A 20,681-nucleotide genomic window follows, 5' to 3' on the forward strand; every position below is an offset into this window, starting at 1 on the left:
CAGCGAGGCGGTGGGCTGGGAGCCGCAGGTGAAAGGAGCTCGGGCATTGTTCTCCGGACCCCGCCCGCAGCCTCGAGAGGGAAAGGGCCGCCGCGGGGCTGAGCGGGCGGGGTCCGGAGAACAATGCCCGAGCTCCTTTCGCCTGCGGCTCCCAGCCCACCGCCTCGCTGGTTGGCTTCGCCTCCTGCTCAGCCTCGCCTCGGCCTTTGTGCGCGGCTCCTCCGCCGGAGCTCTGCCGCGCGCGCCCCTTCGCAGCCCCCTCGCTCCTTGTCCCGACAGCCCCCCCACCCCGGCACTTTGAATCCAGCAGCCGGGCTGAGCGGGCGGGGTCCAGAGAACAATGCGTTTGAAGGCTGCTGGAAAGCCGCGCGGCTGTTTTAAAAGGTGACAGCCGGGCTGGGGGGGTTTCCAGCAGCCGCCCAAACGCGGGCTTGGGAGATGGCGGGCTTCGGGAGATGGCTGGGAAGCCGCACGGCCGTTTTAAAAGGTCACAGCCGGGCTGGGGGGGTTGCTGGGAAGCCCCCCAGCCCGGCTGTGACCTTTTAAAAGAGCCGCGCGTCTTCCCAGCCATCTCCCGAAGCCAAACGCCAAACCCAAACTTCGCTCCTGTCCTGGCTAAATCGTGTGGCAGTAAACAGGCTTTGGGGTTTTGGCTGGGGGGAGAAGTAGGACCTTCCTAACTCCCTCCCCCCTAGCCAAAACCCCAAAGCATGTTTGCTGCCACACGATTTAGCGGCGAAGTGATGTGAAGGGATGGAAAGCTGAAACCGGGCGGTTTCAGCTCCCCATTCCTCCACGTCACTTCGCTCCTGTCCTGGCTAAATCGTGTGGCAGCAAACAGGCTTTGCGGTTTTGGCTGGGGGGGAGGGAGTTAGGAAGGTCCTACTTCTCTACCCCAGCCAAAACCCCAAAGCATGTTTGCTGCCACACGATTTAGCGGCGAAGTGACGTGAAGGGATGGAAAGCTGAAACCGCCCGGTTTCAGCTCCCCATTCCTCCACGTCACTTCGCCCTGAATGCTTCTTGGCCGCCTGGCAGAGCGCTCGCAGCCAGCGGGCGGCAGCGGTGGGGGGGGGAAGCCTCGCGGGGAAGCCGGGCAAGAGCGATCTTCTGCCGGCCATGGGCGAGCGGCGGGGAGTCGCCAATGGCCGGCAGAAGATCGCTCTTGCTGACCTGATGCCTCGCGGTGAAGCCGGGCAAGAGCGATCTTCTGCCGGCCATGGGCGATTCCCCGCCGCTCGGCCATGGCCGGCAGAAGATCGCTCTTGCCCGGCTTCCCTGCGAGGCAGCAGGTCAGCATCCTGGGCGGGCAAGCGGCGGGGAAGCCGGCGGCTGTGGCAGCTGCTGCCCCCCCCCCTGTTTTAAAAGTGACAGCCGGGCGGCAGCGTTTTTTTGCGGGTTTTTTTGTTGTTGTTGCACGGATTAATAGACTTTACATTGTTTCCTATGGGAAACAATGTTTCGTCTTACGAACCTTTCGTCTTACGAACCTCCTCCTTGCACCAATTAAGTTCGTATCATGAGGTATTACTGTAACTGGCAATCTAGATGTATCTGTGCAAAGTCCTGTCTGACCACAGCTGACATCTGTTCTTTGAACAGAAGTTGGGAGGCCAAGAGGACTCTTAATAAGAAAATGCAGCTCCATCGAGGATTAATAATCCCTGAAACTAGGGGGCTCAAATAAAATATTCTATCTTTTCAGAACTAAGCGTGAGTCTTTTCTGCCCCGTCTATGTTCACCCAGCTTCCAGACTTTTATAGAGCCAATCAAGTGATGTATATCAGGATGTAATCTGCATATTATCTGACCCCAAACTAACAAATGACTTCACCCAGGTAGATTTAAGCAGAAAGGGAGAGAATGTCAAACTCTGCAAAAGCTAAGATAGGAATTAAAGGGCTGTAGCCATGATCTCTTGCATCTGTCAACATTGATTTAAACCGGCTGCAAGAAAGGAGGAGAATTACCACTGAACAATGCCAACGACTCCATATGCAGGTTGAAAAGGTTACGGTAGTTGACACTATTAAAAAGCGCTGAGAGATCAAGAAGCAGTAGGAATGGATGCACCACCCTTATCCCAGCTTCATCACAGGTCATCAAAAAGCATGGTCAGAATTTTCTCTGTACTAAGCTCTGACCTGAAACCCAACAAAATAGTTTCAGATCAATCACTTTTTAAGAGTTTTCTGGAGCTGAAGCACAATCACTTTCTCTACCACCAGTAGTTGTTCAGCACAGCTGTGTTCAGCAATGGTTTCTTGATGAGAAGGCAAATCAAAACATTCTTTGATGATGAGGGATCGTTTCCTCATTCAAGGTTACTCCCCAGGCAGCTTTGACCATCCAATGGAGGCCTGTATCTAATATGCCAGAGCCCAAGCTAACAGACAGGAGAACCCTCTCCAGTCACAATATCAAATTCCAGTTAACCCTACAAGATCTTGCCTATAGGTGGATCTGTCTGATTGGAATCTACCTCTGAATGAATCCAAGCACCTGCTAATTACTGTATTTTTCAGAGTATAAGATGCACTGGAGTATAAGATGCACCTTAGTTTTGGGGGAGGAAAACAAGGAAAAAACAAATCTCCCTCTTTCTCCCAGCAAACATCACAGATAATATACGCTGTTTGCTGTCTATTTCTGTGCATGTGTGTCTGACCCATAGAAATAGCAAAGAATTGGAGAAATGTATATTATGGCAGTATTGTTGGCATGTCTCGGTTTAGCTAAGCTATGAGACCTTCGACATACACCGAGCAGAGAATTTTAACAGAGCGTGGATGTGTGATAAAGTCAAGACACAGACTTAGTTAAATAAGTATTATTTACATATAAACAAAATATAAACAATCCAGAATAAGCACGAAGCAAGTACAGGATAATAAGCACTGATCAATTACAAAATTAGAAGCACAAAGCAAAGTACAATATAGCTAATAAGCACAAAGCTAATACAAGAAGATAGGCACGAAGCGTAAACACAACTCCCCCTCTCTCAGGCAAAGTGAAAAGGAAATGACTGAGCAGAATAATGAGCTTTTATAGCTTCAATGAGGAAGTGACGAAACAGACTTGAATATTAACTCTTCAAATACAAGTTAACTCTTTAAGTGCACATTAGCCGCCCCGAGTCTGCGGAGAGGGGCGGCATACAAATCTAAATAATAAATAAATTAACTCTTTAAGTACAGGTTTGGTACAAGTGTATAATATGCAGTTTACAATGGCAATCCCTAACAACCATGTACCCTGTACTAACAAGTATATTAATGCCAGCGAGTTTTCTTAAATATAGTCACACCAACTCCCCCCAATTATTTAAATAGATCTACTTCAAACACGACTAAGTCAGAGTTTAACTCAGCTGCCTTATCTTATTACTAAACAGGACATTGTTACATTTCAGATTATACTTGTACAGATTCTGTTAAAATTGATGTGACTTTCTGGAAGTATACATTATTCTCTGCTATTTAAAAGAAGATACAATAGTACTGGGCTTCTTCAGATCAAGCATTTATTTTAAAAAAACTTATTCATTTTGTTAAGTTAATAATAAAGCAGTCTTTAAAAAATAAGTCTAATAATTTGTACTTTCTATAGGCATTTATAATTATTGATCTATCTCCTTGCAGCAAAACCCAGCCAGTTTCTGCACAGTCTGACCCCTCCAGCAGTTTGCCTCCGTGCAGCTTTAGTTTCATTTTCATTTTAGCAGTGGGCTTGCCAGAAACTTCAATTAATCAGCTGAGGTTTGGGAGTCAATCAGTGGCTTTTGTTAATCAGGCTTTGGGCTGCACTGCAAGGAGGTAAATTGCTGGCAGGCAGAAACCAAAGAGTGGGGTTGACTGGGTGGGCTACATTCAGTGTATAAGACACCTACGTTTTCACCCTCTTTTGGGGGGTAAAAGGGTGCTGCTTATACTCCGAAAAATATGGCAGCCAAAAACAATAGCCCTGTTCATGGGTCCTGCTGCCCATCCTGGGTCACCTTACATAAAGTTGCTGGGCATCTAACAGCATACACACAATAAGAGCAATGTTTTGAGGTCTTTTGGGCCCTGGTGTAATCTATGACATGAATTACTGATTAAATTTAGATACTGAATTTGAAGGTAGGGAAGAAAACCAAAAAATAACCTGTAAGATGAAAAATATCATGGATCAAGAATAAAATATGAAAAACTAAAGAGAAAGGAATTATAGTATGTGGCTTTGATTAAATTTGCTGTTAAGGAGCATCTGACAACATGGAAGCATTTAAAAAGAGCTGAAAAGGAAATAATATTTCCTTTTCTAGCAATACTATGAAGTTGCTGACGTAGAAGAATTTGAGAATCTATAACACTGCATCTCATTGAATATATGTGGGAGTAGAATGCATTAAAATGTGTGAAATATAGTTGTCCATAGTGGGAGAGCAATTTATGATTCAGACTTTGGAGTTTTGATTCAGTCCTGTTGTGTGAATATCACACATCAAAATAATTGTTATATAAAGGATATGGAGTGAATAGATTTTGTTGCAAAGTGGATTTAGCTAACTAGGCCCATTTTAGTCTCTCACTCAACATTGCCCTCCTGGATGTTAGTACAGTGATCCCTCACCATTTCGCGGTTCACCTTTTGCGGACTCGATGCATCTCAGTTTGCTGCTGGGGTTAACATGGTGCGAGCGGAGCCTCCGGGAGTCCCTCGCGAGGAGGATTCCCGCATGCAGCTGGAGGGAACTGGGTAGGGTGTCAATCTCGGTGCATCTTGAGAGACCCATTAGCAGCAGCTGAGCCCGGCCAGAGAGAGTCGGAGTGCATGAAAGGAGTCGATCCTGCTCAGTCGGCTATAAAACCAGGAAGCCGTACAGTTCTGCATGAGGATAAGCCCAGAAGAAGTAGGGTAGGCTGCTGGCTGGTCCCCAAAGAGGCAGAGAGGAGAGGTAAAGAGAGAGAGGGGGAAAGTGAGGCACATCGTGAATTTTCGTTTATCGTGGGTGGTCCTGGAATGTAACACCTGCGATAAACGAGGGATCATTGTACAATGAACCACCTCTTAGGTTTTTCAGGAAAATGCTTGTGCTCTACAACAGTGTTTTTCAACCAGTGTGCCGTGGCACACTAGTGTGCCGTGAGACATGGTCAGGTGTGCCGCGAAGCTCAGAGAGAAAGAAAGCAAGAGAGAGAAAAAGCAAGAGAGAGAGAAAGCAAGAGAGAAAGAAAGCAAGAGAGAGAAAGAGCGAGCGAGAGAGAAAGAGAACAAGAGAGAAAGAAAGCAAGAGAGAAAGAAAGCAAGAGGGAGAAAGAGTGAGAGAGAGAGAAAGAGAACAAGAGAAAGAGAAAGCAAGAGAGAAAGAAAGCAAGAGAGAGAGAGAAAGCAAGAGAGAGAGAAAGCAAGAGAGAGAGAAAGCAAGCAAGAGAGAAAGAGAACAAGAGAAAGAAAGCAAGAGAGAGAGAGAAAGAGAGGGAGAAATAAAGCAAGAGAGAGGGAGGGAAGGAGAGAGAGAGAAAGACATAGAGGGACGTAGGGAGAGAGAGAGAAAGAGAGCAAAAAAGAGAGGAAGGAAGGGAGAGAAAGAGGGAGGGAGAAAGAAATAGAGCGAAGGGGGGGAGGAAGAGAGAGAAAGAATTTTTTTGTCCAAACTTTTTTTAGCCCACCCACCCACCCACTCCATGTGCCCCAGGGTTTCGTAAATGTAAAAAATGTGCCACCGCTCAAAAAAGGTTGAAAATCACTGCTCTACAACACCAATTTACTGGTCCTACCTGACTGAAAACCATGGTTGAAACAAAAGAAGACTGCATTTTTTATTAAACCTGACACTAAGAGACAAGAGTAAGCATGCAAATACAGCATGTTTTCAGTATAGCAAACCATGATCTGGATAGAGGTTTTTTTTTTAAATTAAACCATATAATTAAGTTGCAAAATTGCCAAGTACTCTGTATAAAACATGTTTGGAATTTTTCACTAAATGACTTCACAAAGAGATGTATAATCCCGGGTATCCTTTCTTCCCTTAGATTCCTTTATCTTTTCACAGCATCAGAAGCAATGTTCATTGTTTATTTCTAACTCATAATTTGTTTTACTTTTTAGATCCAGCACCAGCAAAGGAGGCTTTCACCTTCCTGAGCTCTGCTTCTAATACTTCTGTGCCAAGTGTTTCTCTTGGTGGCAGCAGTAGCAGTGGTGGCGGCAGCACGATATTTAGCAGCACCACTTCTTCCTCAGCTCCCCCGCCGGCCTTTTTATTTGGACAGGCCAACAACACTGTGAGCAATTCAGCTTTTGGCAATGCTTCTGATTCAAATACCACACAGTCTTTTGGGTTCGCTCAAGACAGCAAGCCACCAACAACCACTTCCAGTACAAGCACTCCTGTTCCATTCCTGTTTGGTTCAGTCGCCCCCACTAACATCACAGCTAACACTGGCTTCAGTTTCTCAGCACCTGCCACAACGGCACCTTCTTCAGGTATGCTTGAACATTAGAAAAGTGACCATAGAAGAAACTAGGTTTCCAAATAAAATTGCATGGAATGTTCTGAGAGTGTATTAAAATATGCAAAGGCTGAATTTACAGACTATCTCTGGGATGACTAGGCTTTTTGGTAACAATGGAAAACAATTATTAGTGAAAATATTATTATAAGTAATCATTGCTTTAGTGTTACATCAGCTTGTTAAATCCTATTGATGGCTTAAGAATTATGTAAAAGCTATTACAATAGCAGTAGCTTTTATATTAATCAATTACATCAGGTTTTAGAAATTATTCTATTTACTCGACTAGATTTTTTTCAGCTTCTTTTTTTCTATCTTGCATTTTGCCTGCTTCAACTAGCTATATGTTCTTTAACAGCATGTTTGGTTTTTCAAATGCTCTGTTGCACTTACTATCGCTCTTGGTCTAATCATAGAAATGAACTAAAGTATTATAATAATTAACATATTTGTGGATTTTTCAATAATAGGTGGAATAATGTTTGGGTGAGATATTTGCTCTTTAGCAGTTTAGTGAGTTAAATGTGAATGTGAGACCGAAATGTTATTTTATTCATTCATTCATTCATTCATTCATTCATTCATTCATTCATTCATTCAATTTTTATGCCGCCCTTCTCCTTAGACTCAGGGCGGCTTACAACATGTTAGCAATAGCACTTTTTAACAGAGCTAGGCTATTGCCCCCACAATCCGGGTCCTCATTTTACTCACCTCGGAAGGATGGAAGGCTGAGTCAACCATGAGCCGGTGATGAGATTTGAACCACTGACCTTCAGATCTATAGTCAGCTTCAGTGGCCTGCAGTACAGCACTCTACCTGCTGCGCCACCCTGGTTATATCTTTGTTGACTTATAAATTCTATGATAAAATGAATAAGCTTGAATTGTGGTATGTTTTAAATGAATATGGAGCTGGAAATTTGTTGCTAAAGGAAAAACTTGCTGTGTACTATGGAAACAAAGTAGGAATATTCTTTATTGGCCAAATGTGATTGGACACATAAGGAATTTGTCTCCAGTGCATAAGCTCTCAGTGTACATACAAATCACAAAGTGATAAATCATAGATCATAAATCATAAGATGCAATCAAAAATCCTAAAATACAAACAGCAAGTGATAAATCATAAGATACCAACAGGAGAAGGCAGTGAGTGGCAAAGATGAGAAAAATGAGAAGGATATCTTTAGGCACAAAACTGCTGTGAGATTTAGGTGTTTAACACAGTGATGACATGGGGGAGGGGGTATGTCTTTGTGTTTGGTTTTTTTGGCATGCAAGGCTAATATAGCAGCATCCTGAGGGGAGAAGTTGAAACCGTTTATTTTATGTCCAGGGTGTGAAGGATCTGTAGATATTTTCTCAGCTCTCTTTGTGGCTTGTACAATATACAGGTCCTCAATGGAAGACAAGCTGGTTACAATTGTGTTTTCCCCCTCTGAAGTCCTAACTATTTGTTGAAGTCTGTACATGTTCTGTTTACTGTGCCAAATCAGACAGTTATAGAAATACAAATGACAAACTTAATAAATCCTCTGTAGAACTGTATCAGCAGATCCTTGAGCAATTCGAGCTTATTTTACAGTATTTAGCAAATGGTTCAATATCATATTCAACACTGTAAAAATGATTCAACATTGAGGATATTTAGTAAATGGTTGAACATTGAGGAAGAGTTATTGCTTAATATATATTTTAGTAAAACATTTTAAAATGGAAAAATTGAGAAATTGTAAAATGTACAAGTGCTGATGGAAAGAAGTAGTTCATTATGAAGAATTAATGTCAAAAATAGAAAACCTGGCTGAGTATAAGAGTGCACTACTTATATTGAACTGAGTCGAATATGTCAAAAGAAATAAGGTCAAGACTGAATGGATGCTGAATCAATACGGACTGAATTCAGATGTTCAAATTCAGACATGTAAGTGAGGTACATTGGTACCTCATGATACGAACCCCTCGTCTTACGAACAACCCGAGATACAAACCCGGGGTTCAGGAAAATTTTGCCTCTTCTTACGAACTTTTTTCTTCTTACGAACCCGCCGCCGCCGAGAAGCCCCGCCGCCCGGCTGTCGCTTTTTGAAACAGCCGGGGGGCTTCCCAGCGTCCTCCTGAACCCGAACGCCAAACCCGAACTTCCGGGTTCGGGAGGCCGCTGAAAAGCCCCCCGGCTGTTTTAAAAGGTGACAGCCGGGCGGCAGGGCTTCCCAGTGGCCTCCCGAACGCCAAACTTTTGCCGAACTTCCGGGTTTGGGGTTCGGGAGGTCGCCGAGAAGCCCCGCCGCCCGGCTGTCACCTTTTAAAACAGCCGGGGGGCTTCTCGGAGGCCTCCCGAACGCCGAACCCGGAAGTTCGGGTTTGGCGTTCGGGTTCAGGAGGATGCCGGGAAGCCCCCCGGCTGTTTTAAAAGGTGACAGACGGGCTGCGGGGCTTCTCAGCGGCCTCCCGAACCCAAACCTTTGCCGAACTTCCGGGTTCGGGGTTCGGGAGGCCCCCGAGAAGCCCCACGGCTGTTTCAAAAGGGCGGTGTTTTTTTGGGGGGGGGGTTTTGTTGTTGCACGGATTAATTGACTTTACATTGTTTCCTATGGGAAACAATATTTCGTCTTACAAACCTTTCGTCTTACGAACCTCCCCCGGGAACCAATTAGGTTCGTAAGACGAGGTATTACTGTAGTTGAAATTGAGCAAGGAATTAAATTTGAAGGAAAAATAGATGGGTCAAGAAGGATGAGGAAGAACGAAGTCATGTTTGGATGATGTCAGACTGTTTTGTCAGAGAGATTATTGTTTTATTTATTTGTCTTAATGTTTTGCACCGCTTCCCTTTGCATAACTGTGGATCCTGAAAGGGAATGATAGATAGGTTTAAGTGTATGTGCAGTCCCCATCCCATGTTTATTCTGCTCATTTGTTTTTCTAGGTTCCTCTTCTTCCTTTGTGTTTGGCCCTGGATCTTCAGTTTCTACAGCTGGTCCAGCTTTTGGTGCTAGTCAGACACCAACCTTTGGTCAAAGCCAAGCCCCCAACCAGACCAGTACTCCAACCTTTGGATCACTTTCCTCATCTTCATTATTTCCTACTGGCTCTCTGCCTGCTCCAGCTTTTGGGACTGTTTCTAGTAGTGCTCAGCCTTCTGTCTTTGGGCAACAAGCTAACCAACGTCCTGGTTTTGGTTCAGGTACAGCTCCCACTACTGGTAAGTTCAAACTACATTTTTCATTCTGTAACTAGTTTATCTTTTTTTATAAAACCCTATGTTTGGTTTTAAATTTTCATATCCAAAACTCCCCAATAGGTGAAGAAGATCAGAGTTAGTATATCTGTTTTAACTTCCAGATGCTACCTTTGTAAGATTTGAGTAAGACATGTTGGCATGCTTTCCTTATATCTGAGTATGGATGCAGAAATCCTTTTTATTTCTCTCATTATGGTATTTCCAGCTGTTTTCTTCATCTGTGCATGGCTGGTGCTTTATCCCCTTTGCCCTTGTCTTCTGCATGGCTGCTTCATCCATATGTGGCAAACATTATTAGATCAGTTCAAACTGTAACATACAGTTTGAAGTCAGTTCAAACTATAACATTCATACAGATTATGAATGCCAAATTTCAGATTATTCGTTTGGAAATATTTAAGTGAGCAAAAGAATGCTGAGACATATAATTTCAGGACTTTTTGGCAACATTCCTTAAGCTGAACATTAATTCCCCTTGAATGTTCATTTTAAATATATTAAAATCAGAAATGTGGTTTACAGCTTCATACTGACTTCCAACACAAGATTTTGCAGGAAAGATTGAATTAGATTCTGAAGTTCATATAATCAAGATTTATTTGTTGTGATGGAAGTGATGTTGTGGAAAATACTAAAAAACATGTTCTGTTAAGAGAGCTAATTGTTTCAAGGAAAACACTTTTTGGATGTATTATTAAAACTCGGTGTTTACTCTTTAGGTCAAGCATTCCAGTTTGGAAGTAGTACTGCTAATATCAACTTTTCAAGCAGCAATCCAGGAATATTTACCTTTGGTGCAAGTGCAGCGGCACCAGCACAGCCAACAGGTTCTTCGGGATTTGCATTTTCTCAGGCTTCATCATTTAATTTGGGGTAAGAAAATGGTCAAAGCAGATTTACATACTATTGTGTTATTTATTGTATTGGTTTGGCTTGGAAATTATTTTAGCCTAGCTCTGTTTAAAAAGTGCTATTGCTAACATGTTGTAAGCCGCCGTGAGTCTAAGGAGAAAGGGTGGCATAAAAATCAAATAAATAAATAAATAAATATTTTCTATGGAATGCTTTTTTATAACCTGCAGAGCAGTGAGCGGTGGCTTGAGAAAAGGACATGCGATTTATATGAAAATGAATGAAATTAATTTCAACTTTAGATGTTATTATATTTGCTGATATAAGAAATACATTGTTAATGTCATGCTTAGAATATTAGTATTTTAAACTGATCTCATAGAGCTCAAAAGATAAATGCAATTTTTGAAACAAAAAGGTTGAGATTCAGAGGCATTATCTGAAAATTATACAATTAATTTAGCATTCAGAAAAATATTTACAAATGCTTTTATCTCTTTTAGTTTACAGTATGTTTATGTTTATGTTTCTTTAGCAGTATTAAAAACTTTCAGATATATAATTCTAAGTTCCTTACTCTTGGTTTTTCCACCCCTCCAAAGCAGGAATAACGCGAAAAGTATACACTCTACGGGATCTTCAGTGCCTGGTCGGAAGATAAAGACGGCTGTTAGACGTAGAAAATAAAAAAAATTAATGATTGTTACAGACAGCAACTGTCTTATCATAGTTGCTTGCCCTGCATTGTTCAGTTCCTGAATTGTACCTCATGTTGGGTTTAGCTGAAGCCAGGTCTGCCTAAACTCTGCTCGCTTTTTTCTTCCCATTTAGGTTTTTAAAAAAATAATAAGAATAAGAATAAGAATTGGTGGTAGGGAGGATCTTGAGCAAAACTACTTTAGAATCCAACAGTTTTTCTTCCCTGACTTGGCATGGTCTGGCTATAGATATAAATATAGCCTGCACAGCGAATGGCTTCATATAATACCTCTGTTTGCACCCACTTTGTGCGCTCTTCTGCGTTTATGGACAGTTCAAAATTGTAATTATATTAGAGAGGGGAGTCTGTATAGAATAGAGAATGTGGATAATGAATTTTCTTTGCCGAGTTTGTGCTGATGTATGTGTGAAGTGAGCGAGTTGTGTGTATAGTGCACTAAAATTTTCTGCTAGAGGAAGAATGGTTAAAGAATAGTCCATGCTAAGGACTAGTTAGATCTAGTTAGTATTTCATTCAATAATTATACAGTATGCTCTTTCTATTTTCATTCTTACTTCTTATCACCTGTCTCGCCTTTTCATTATTTTATTATGAAACAAATGTGTAAATATTATTCTGTTTCTCTATGTACTTTGACATAACAAATCTGTGAATTTGAAATTTTAATTTTGTGTGTTACTGCAATTTCTTTTGTTTAGTATTGTCTCAGATTTTATTATGTAAATCTCATTATTCAAAGTTGCCTAAATCCATTAAAGACATTTAAAATTGGGAATTCTTAAAGTAATGTATTGGCTTTTCTGATCCATTTTTGTTTGGACCAAAAACCAGTATTGTACAAAGTGTTAAGTATATATTTTTATATTTACAGAAATGGACTCTGGTGACTTTGGATAATAAGGAAAAGTTTAATATTAAAGCCATGTTTATTACAGTATAATTAACATGTTAAAACCATGGGATAAATGCCATCAATAAAAATTAAGAAATACACTGGTCTGAATTTTAATGCAGTCATACATTTTGTCTAAGTCAATCAGTAATGTTTTATACGTTCCCAATAGATAGATTTATGTCTGTGGTATAGAAATGTTGTTTCTGGCATTCCCCCCCCTCCCCAAGCCCATATTAGCTTCCCCTTTCCCCCCAATTCCTGCTAAGCATTATTGTCTAGGACAATGCGCCTTGATCAACTTGCTGTGGGACAACTTGCAATGGCCAAGTCACCATCGAACAATTCAACGCGGGACAGCAACGCTGTGCTAATCATTTCATTCAGTTACTTTTATTATTGGTGACCCCATTTTGGTCAAAACTATTGTAACTTGTGAATTTCTGGACTGATTTCCTTTTTTGTTGACCACAACTCCATTGAAATTAATTTAACTTTTGTATTTGTTCAATTGTCCTGTGTAGAGTTGTCCCATTCCACAGCCACTCTAGTGCTTGAGCTTCACCCCTTATTTTCCCATCTGCACTGCACACTAAGATGTTTTCCAGGCTGTTCTCGCCAATACATTGCCCCCTGCCTCAGATTATTTTTCCCAACCAAGCCATCTGCTCAATACGCCTAAACCTACAACTTGATTTGGGGCGTTTGCTCATTGTAAAAAACAAAACAAAGTTGCTTCTTTAAAAAAAAGGGGGTTACTGTGATAATGAGAATTTAAAAAAAAAAAAAAGTGCTATCATACTGAGTTGTGACTATACCCACTTTCAGGATATACAGTATTCTTAAACAAGCATTTGCAACCAATAGAGATTGCAAATTCCCGATAATTCATTTAACTACAGTAATGCAAACCAATGTACTTTTTTTTTTGTTTTTTGGTTGCTGGTCTACTTGTAAATAAGGCAATGCCAATTTTGTCAGCCAGAGAGTTGAACATAATTAATTACTAATCAGTGGCTAAATCTTATTGTTTAAAGGCTTACAAATAACAATAGAAATATTAAATTTTATTTATTCCTTTGTTTATTAATAAAATTTATATAGCTGACCATCTCACCAAAAGTGATTCTAGGTGGCATACAATGATAAATTGTTGATGCCGAGAACTTCGTAAAATTTAAAAAGATGTAGCTGATTGGTTAATAAGAAGGATTGTAATTTTTTTTATTTCTACACAAAAAATTGCATCTGTGCAGAGTAGGTTATGGAAGATTCCGGAAGTAAATGGATATTTCACTCTCAAGAGTTATTTATTCATTATTTATTTAACAGTTTATTATTGACTAAAGGCAACTTATAAACAGTAAAATACATGAATATACAAAATGCAAAAGGAGCAAAGCTGAACTAGTTAGCCAATTAAAGGGCCACCTAGGCATTGATGGTAGCCAAATACCCTCTGGGATATCCCAATCTTTCTGAAGGCCAAGAAGTTCACAGTGCCCTATATCTTAATCGGCAAAATTTTGGAAAGTGTAGGGCAGCCAAGGAGATACATTGTTTGATCTCTTTTTCAGTTTCACCACCTTGGGTTGGGAATCTTCAGCAAATCTCTCCTAATTTCTTTCCAAGAATTTGGGCTGGCCAAATGTAATTAGGAGAGACAAGCTGTAGTAAGATGGGCCTCAAAAGATAATACCCAGGACTTTGAATGGAGCCCGAAACAAATGGGCTACCAGTATGGTGACTGTAGTATATACATTTGCTATCATGGTTAAGCAACTAGCCACTGCACTGAAACAGGTCCTCTTCAAAGAGAATGGCTTAGAGGGGAAATGGTTAGAACATATCACTGTTGTCTGGATATTCCAAATCAAATAAGTTCATGGGCGGCACAGCTGTCCAAGTGGGGCCAAGTACATCACCACCTTCCAGCCTGATCATAACCACCGTCTCCTAGCAGGAACTGAATTGAGAAGGACACCAACCTGCTATGACCTTACTGAATATATCTGAGGAGGAAGGTAGAGCCCAGGGTTATCTAGAGATAATAGTCCGATGATTCCAGCAATGTTGACTTAATTCTGGCTGAGGCTGCACCTATTGGCAGCCTTTCAGACATTCAGGTCTAGCCACATAGTCCCAAGCAGAGATGTTTTAAAGATGCAATAGTAGATAGACCAAAAAGCAGCCAACAGGAAAGTGGATGCTGATGTATAATATGGGCATTTGGGTGATGGCTCAGTTTGGCTTATTCACTAGCCTTCCCCTTAGACAAAAACAACAATTCAAGCCCCAGCTCTGTTGGGGGTTGTGTTCGAACTCTAGATTTCATTTCACTGCATTGCTTGAATTTGTCACGTTTAATGGATTTCTGGCTTTGACGCGTGCCACGCACACATCTTACTAAGCAAATGGTTGCTATCTGTAGATACTTTCTTGCAGAAGTTCTCCCTGAGCTTGCATCTCATTGGACTCTGGCAGACTGCTACCTTGTTGGCTGGCAGCCAGTACTGCTGGCGCACGAAACAACCCCTCCAAAATAGTGAATTTGATCCTTTTGGGGAAATCTGATATTGTCCAGACCTAGAATAGAGCCCGATCTATTGCCAGCAAAGAGCAATTCTACTTTACAGAGATTGTAATCTGAGTTTGTTAAACAAATCTTGGCTGACGCTGCCTCCAAGCACCTCATCAGCTCTTCTACACCATCTTCTTCCCTGTCTTGGATTATAATATATCAGTGAATTGAATCAGCGCATTTGGAACTCAATCATTCCCTCTCCAAACCATGGATCATTTCTCCTAACCGTTTTATATGGCAGTTAAATAACCAGAGGGTTAGACTAGCTAGCTTAACTGTTTTCTCTGCCTGGCACACCAAGTGGAACTCTTCACAAGAGCCATCAACACAAAGCTGCCTCTAATCTCCAACCCTTGAAAGTGGTCCAAGAGCATACTGTGATCTAACAAGATCTGATCTGTCCTTCAAGATCTCAACAAACTAATGCCGTCCTGAGTCTGCGGAGAGGGGCGGCATACAAATCCAATAAATAATAATAATGCATCACTTGCAGCTTTTTCTAATGAGAAAAAAGCCTAAATCAAGCAGTTCTTCATCCAGTTCCTCAATATCTGAGTACCTCGTGCCTTCACTACTTCAATGCACATGACATAAGGTTACCTTTGAAGACCACCCAGAAGCTTCAACTGGTACAGAAAGCAGCATTATGTCCATATAAGCCAGGTGTCTGCAACCTTAAGAGCCATTTGGACCAGTTTCCCACAAAAAACACCAGGAACCACAAAGTCTGGGTGGGTTTGGCCAACTCAATGTTATTCCCACCCAGTCACATGACCCCCACCCCCAGGTTTTGTGGCTCCCAGTGTTCTGTGCGAAATGGGTCTCTCACACCCTCCCTCATTTCTGTTTTTCTGCTCCCCTCTTCTTTCTTTCTCTTCTCATTTATTTTCCTCTTTCATTCCCTCCAGCTCTCATTTCTCTCCTTCCCCTTCTCTCTTATTTCTTTTTCCTCTCCCATTCTCTCCCTCAATCATTTTCCTATTTCTGTCTTCTTTTTTCTCTCTGTTGCTCTATCATTTGTTTTTGTTTTTTTGCCTCTCATTTTCTCTTTCTCTCATTTGTTTCACTCTTCCCTCTTTCTTTTTCCAGATCTCTCTCTCATTTCTCTGTCCCCCTCCCTCTCCCCCTTCTCATTTCTCTCATTCTATTCCTCCATCATTTCTCATTTCTTTCTCTAACCCTAGCGCTCTTAGGGTTTTCTCCGCACTGGCGTGACCGGCTGCCTTTTGCGATTCTGCCTCCTTTGTGGGCAGCTCAGAACCAGCCACGGTCCCCTTTGTGTCAGTTTAGGAAGGAAGGAGCAACCACTGCTGCCCCCAAGTGCAGGGAGGGAAGAGCTGTGGCTCTCCTGGGCAGTGTGGCTGGCTACTCACCTGAGTATGAAGTGGCGGCAGCGGAAAGAGTCATTGTTGCTGCTCCCATGATCCTGGCCCAGGAGAGTATCCTGCTTGTGTATGTGTATGTGTGCATGTACGCATGATAGATGGATGGGAGAGAGAGAGAAAAGGGGTGTCAGTCCGAAGCCATCATTTGGAGTTAGACGCTGCCACAGTAGAATAGTATAGAATAGTATCATGGTTACTGGGTGTTCTGTCGAGCTCTCTGGTAGAATCCTCCCAAAAATGCACAAATACAATTGCAGACACACACGTTTGAAAATTCAAAACAATGTTCTTTATACCGAAAATGCAAATAAACCGAGCACTCTTTTTGTATAGCAAAGAGCACTTGTCTCCAAACAAATTGGTAATTTGTACAAGTCCCTTATCAGTTCTGTGATACTTAGCTTGCAGCTGTGAGGCAATTCACAGTCCTTCTTTCACAAAGTGAAACACACTTTGCTCTGGGTTAGTTTCAAAGCGGGGGGAAAAGCAGCACACAAAGATCAAAGTCAGCAAAGCAGTCATGATTCACAAGGATCAGATAATCCTCCACAATGGCCAAACCCACAGGCTGCTATTTATAGCAGCCTCACTAATTACCACAGCCCCACCCAACCACAGGTGGCCTCATTTTCTTTGATAATAATCTCTCAGTTGTTGTTGCCTATGCATCCCTCTCCGCATGCGTGGCTGTATCATTAACTCTTGTTCTGAATCCAAGGAGGAGCTAGATAATTGATCTCCTTCTGAGCTGTCTGCCACACTCTCCTCCTCCCTGTCACTCATGTCTTCTTGGTCAGAAGAGCCTTCATCAGCAGATTCCATGGGGGGGGGGCAAAACAGGCCTGCAGCATGTGGATGTCTCCCCCACATCCACAGTCCTTGGGGCAGGAGCTGGGCCAGAGCTAACCACAACACTGGGAGGGGTAGTTACTTGACAGGGAAAGTTACTAGCCACAACAAATTCCTTCCTTAGAGTCCAAGGTTATCCATTGTTCTGTATCAGCAGATATAAGGAGGAGGTCGGTGGAATCTCTGCAACTGGACTGGTCCTCATGATGAAGTTGTGGCTACGGGGACGAGGGATGAACCGTAGCCTGGGTGGGGTTGTGGAAGGAAGTTAGTATCGGGATGGCTACAGTGTAAACAACATAGCTCTGTTAATAAATTGGACCTTGGATGAGAGAAATGGGCTGGAACCGATTTATTTCTCAGATGCGATTTGGAGCGCTGACATTGGGATAATTTTCTTTTCTCTCAGTTCTCCGTTCACCCTAGTGTAGTGGAAGTTGAGGGTTACCTTGAGGGCAAAGGTGGCACAAAGTCAAGTACAGGATCACTTCGCTCCTGCACTAAGGCTCCGGCCATCGCCTTGCGATGTCCCCCCTCTCCCTGCCGCTCTTCGGCCGAGCACAGTGGAGGCAAGCTCCAGCTCGAAGCAGCGGGAGACGAGGGCTGCCTTGAGCACAAATGTGGTGTGAAGACAAGTTCAGGGCCGCTTCACTCCTGCACTAATGCTCCGGTCACCCTCCTCCCCTTCCTCTTTGCAACCCCCTGTCCGGCTGTAGCTAGGCGAGAGGTGCCCATGAGTGGGGAGACCCTTAAGCAAGTGGCCAGGTTCGTCCAAAGCACAACAAAGGCATGCACAGGGCAGGCGGGCGCTTACTTGAGGGTCTCCCCACAGCGGCCAAGGACACACACACACGTACACACAGCTGTCCTTGAAAAGCATCCTCCAGACAGTGAAAGTCCGGCGTCTGCATTTTAAAGCCACGGCTGGGCTCCGTGGGACAGTCCCCCTTTCTGTTGTCCCATCTTTCCGGATCCTATTACCACCCCGCCAGCCCTCGTTTTAGCAAGGCTGGCATTGGTCATGGCTGGATTGGGCCAGTGTCTCGGGGTGGACAGCAGGTTGTGCATCTCCCCAAACGACCGAGGCACACCCTGCGCCGACAAGGGCTGGAAGAAGCAGTTAACACAAATGAAAACTATACAAAAATTAAGAACAAAATATAAACAAAGATCTTTACCGGAATTTCAAAAATCCACCCAATCCAAAGGGAATATCATTCATCTTCAACAGAGGCCTGGGCAAACAAACAAACAAACAAACAAACAAACCGTAGGTCTTCTATCGATCTTGGGAGGGAATCTCATTCCAGGGGAAAGGCTCCAGAAGGGAAGGGACATAGATATATAATTTTGTTTCATTTAACCAACCTTGCTAGATCAACTCAGTTGGAAAGATACTGCAAGACAGGCAATTCCTCAAATAACTATTTTGGCCTTTAACAACCAGCATCTTCAATCACACTGAGGAACAAATTGGCAACCAAGGCAGCTTGTGAAGCAGATGGGACATGGTGCTGCTTTATGTACCAGTCAAAGCTCCTGGGTGGTCTAGGAGTGCATTGAAGTAGTGAAGGCATGAAGTACTTTTTTATTTATTTTATTTTATTTTATTTTATTTTATTTTATTTTATTTTATTTTATTTATTTTATTTTATTTTATTTATTTTATTTATTTTATTTATTTTATTTATTTTATTTTATTTTATTTTATTTTATTTTATTTTATTTTATTTATTTTATTTTATTTTATTTTATTTTATTTTATTTTATTTTATTTATTTATTTATTTTGTCCAATACATAATACACATTGAAGAGAAAGATATGTAATAATATAAGTAAGGAAAAGAATAGAAGAAAAGGTATAAAAGTATAGGTGAACATATTTGAAAGGAAGAAAAGATAAATGAGATAAGAAGAGACAATTGGACAGGGGACGGAAGGCACACTGGTGCACTTATGCACGCCCCTTACTGACCTCTAAGGAACCTGGAGAGGTCAATCGTGGATAGTCTACGGGTAAAATGTTGGGGGTTTGGGGTTGACACTACTGAGTCAGGTAATGAGTTCCACGCTTCGACAACTCGGTTGCTGAAGTCATATTTTTTACAGTCAAGTTTGGAGCGGTTAATATTAAGTTTGAATCTGTTGCGTGCTCTTGTGTTGTTGCGATTGAAGCTGAAGTAGTCATTGACAGGTAGGACGTTGCAGCATATAATCTTGTGGGCAATACTTAGATCGTGTTTTAGGCATCGTAGTTCTAAGCTTTGAGGAACTGTGTGAAGAGCTGCTTGATTTAAGCTTTTCTTTTCCCCAATAGAAAAAGCTGCAACTGATGCATAAGTTTGTTGAGAAATCTTGAAGGACAGATCAGATCTTGTTAGATCGCAGTATTCTCTTGGATCACTTTCAAGGGTTGGGGGTTAGAGGCAGCTTTGTGGTGCTGGTTCTTGTGAAGAGAGTTCCACTTAGTGTGCCAGCAGAGAAAGTTCAGGTAATCCAGGGGTTGGCAACCTGCAGCTCTGGAGCCACATGCGGCTCTTTGGGCCCTCTGCTGTGGCTCCCTGTCGGGTGATCCCACCACTGGCTGATCCCATCCCTCGCCCTCCATTCCCAATCACTCTTGCCTGGCCTGAAAAGTTAAGGGTAACGACAGGGAATACAGAAGTGGCTGGAGTTGATTCTCCAGTGCCTCATTTCTGTTGGAGCTTCGTCCAGCCCCTGTTGGTGTCAATCACTTGGGAAGACATGCAACCTGTCTCCGCTCAGTGTAAGGCAGCATATAAATATTAATAAAACAAAAATTGTCCATGCCCTGAACTGAAACGCAACTAAAAAAGTCCATTTCCTCTAGGATCTCTACAATTAAATCCCTGCCACCTTTTCCAAAATCTAAGAAGTTGGCAATTGGCCAGCATTTATCTAAGATACACAATGCATGTAGAAAAGATGTTCACTGCCTATTGCAAAGTTGGTATCGCTTCCATCATTCAGAGGTGTTTTCTCAAGTGCACAAATTGGGCTGGTAAAGCATGAATCCAGCTCACAGGTGACCAAATAGTCAGCTCTGTCTATAACCTGTTGCCCAACTTGTCTCACTAAGCCATGCCCTGTGTAGCATCCAATTCTGAACAAGTTGACCATTTTTTCCCTGAAGAATTTTACCAACATATTACATGTTGTTACCTAGCCTGCAGGATAATCTCCATATTTTCCCCCTTTCTTAAAAAGAATAGGTAATTTTGAACAGAACCACTGGATAAGCATGCAGATACATTAAACACAGAAATGTGAACATACTATGTTGCTATAGGTTGTCCTCGTTTACCAATCACAATTGGAAAAGGCAACTCCATCAATAAGATCCGTGGTTGCTAGGTGGAAAACCACAGGATCATGACAAGCTTACATAACTTCCCATCCAGTGGGAACCAGCACCAAATTACAAGTCCTTTTTTCTAACCACCTATCATCGCATCTCCCACAGTTCATTGACATGGAAATATGATCCCACACATTTGATCTCAAAGCTCCATGACCCACCTTTTGTATTTCACTTAGAGCAGTGGTTCTCAACCTTTCTAATCTTGCGACCCCTTAATACAGTTCCTCGTGTTGGGGTGATCCCCAACCATAAGTTTAGCG

The 20,681-nt window shown here is 42.3% G+C and overlaps 1 protein-coding gene across 6 annotated transcripts in view; it reads left to right on the forward strand.

The window, feature by feature from the left end:
• NUP153 (nucleoporin 153) overlaps positions 1–12,318 on the forward strand; it is a 44,471-nt gene extending 32,153 nt beyond the window's left edge. For 4 of the 6 annotated variants that reach the window (XM_070747295.1, XM_070747297.1, XM_070747298.1 and 1 more), the window contains exons 19-22: positions 6,101–6,478; positions 9,440–9,715; positions 10,474–10,627; positions 11,209–12,318. In XM_070747295.1, the coding sequence (XP_070603396.1) occupies positions 6,101–6,478; positions 9,440–9,715; positions 10,474–10,627; positions 11,209–11,293 (893 nt within the window). In that variant the 3' untranslated portion in view covers positions 11,294–12,318. The remainder of the gene's footprint in view (positions 1–6,100; positions 6,479–9,439; positions 9,716–10,473; positions 10,628–11,208) is intronic. The other 2 variants (XM_070747296.1, XM_070747300.1) reach the window with 1 other exon arrangement.
• The last annotated feature ends 8,363 nt before the right edge of the window (positions 12,319–20,681 follow it).

This window comes from Erythrolamprus reginae, chromosome 3 (assembly GCF_031021105.1).
Source record: "Erythrolamprus reginae isolate rEryReg1 chromosome 3, rEryReg1.hap1, whole genome shotgun sequence".
NCBI classification, from domain to species: domain Eukaryota; kingdom Metazoa; phylum Chordata; class Lepidosauria; order Squamata; family Dipsadidae; genus Erythrolamprus; species Erythrolamprus reginae.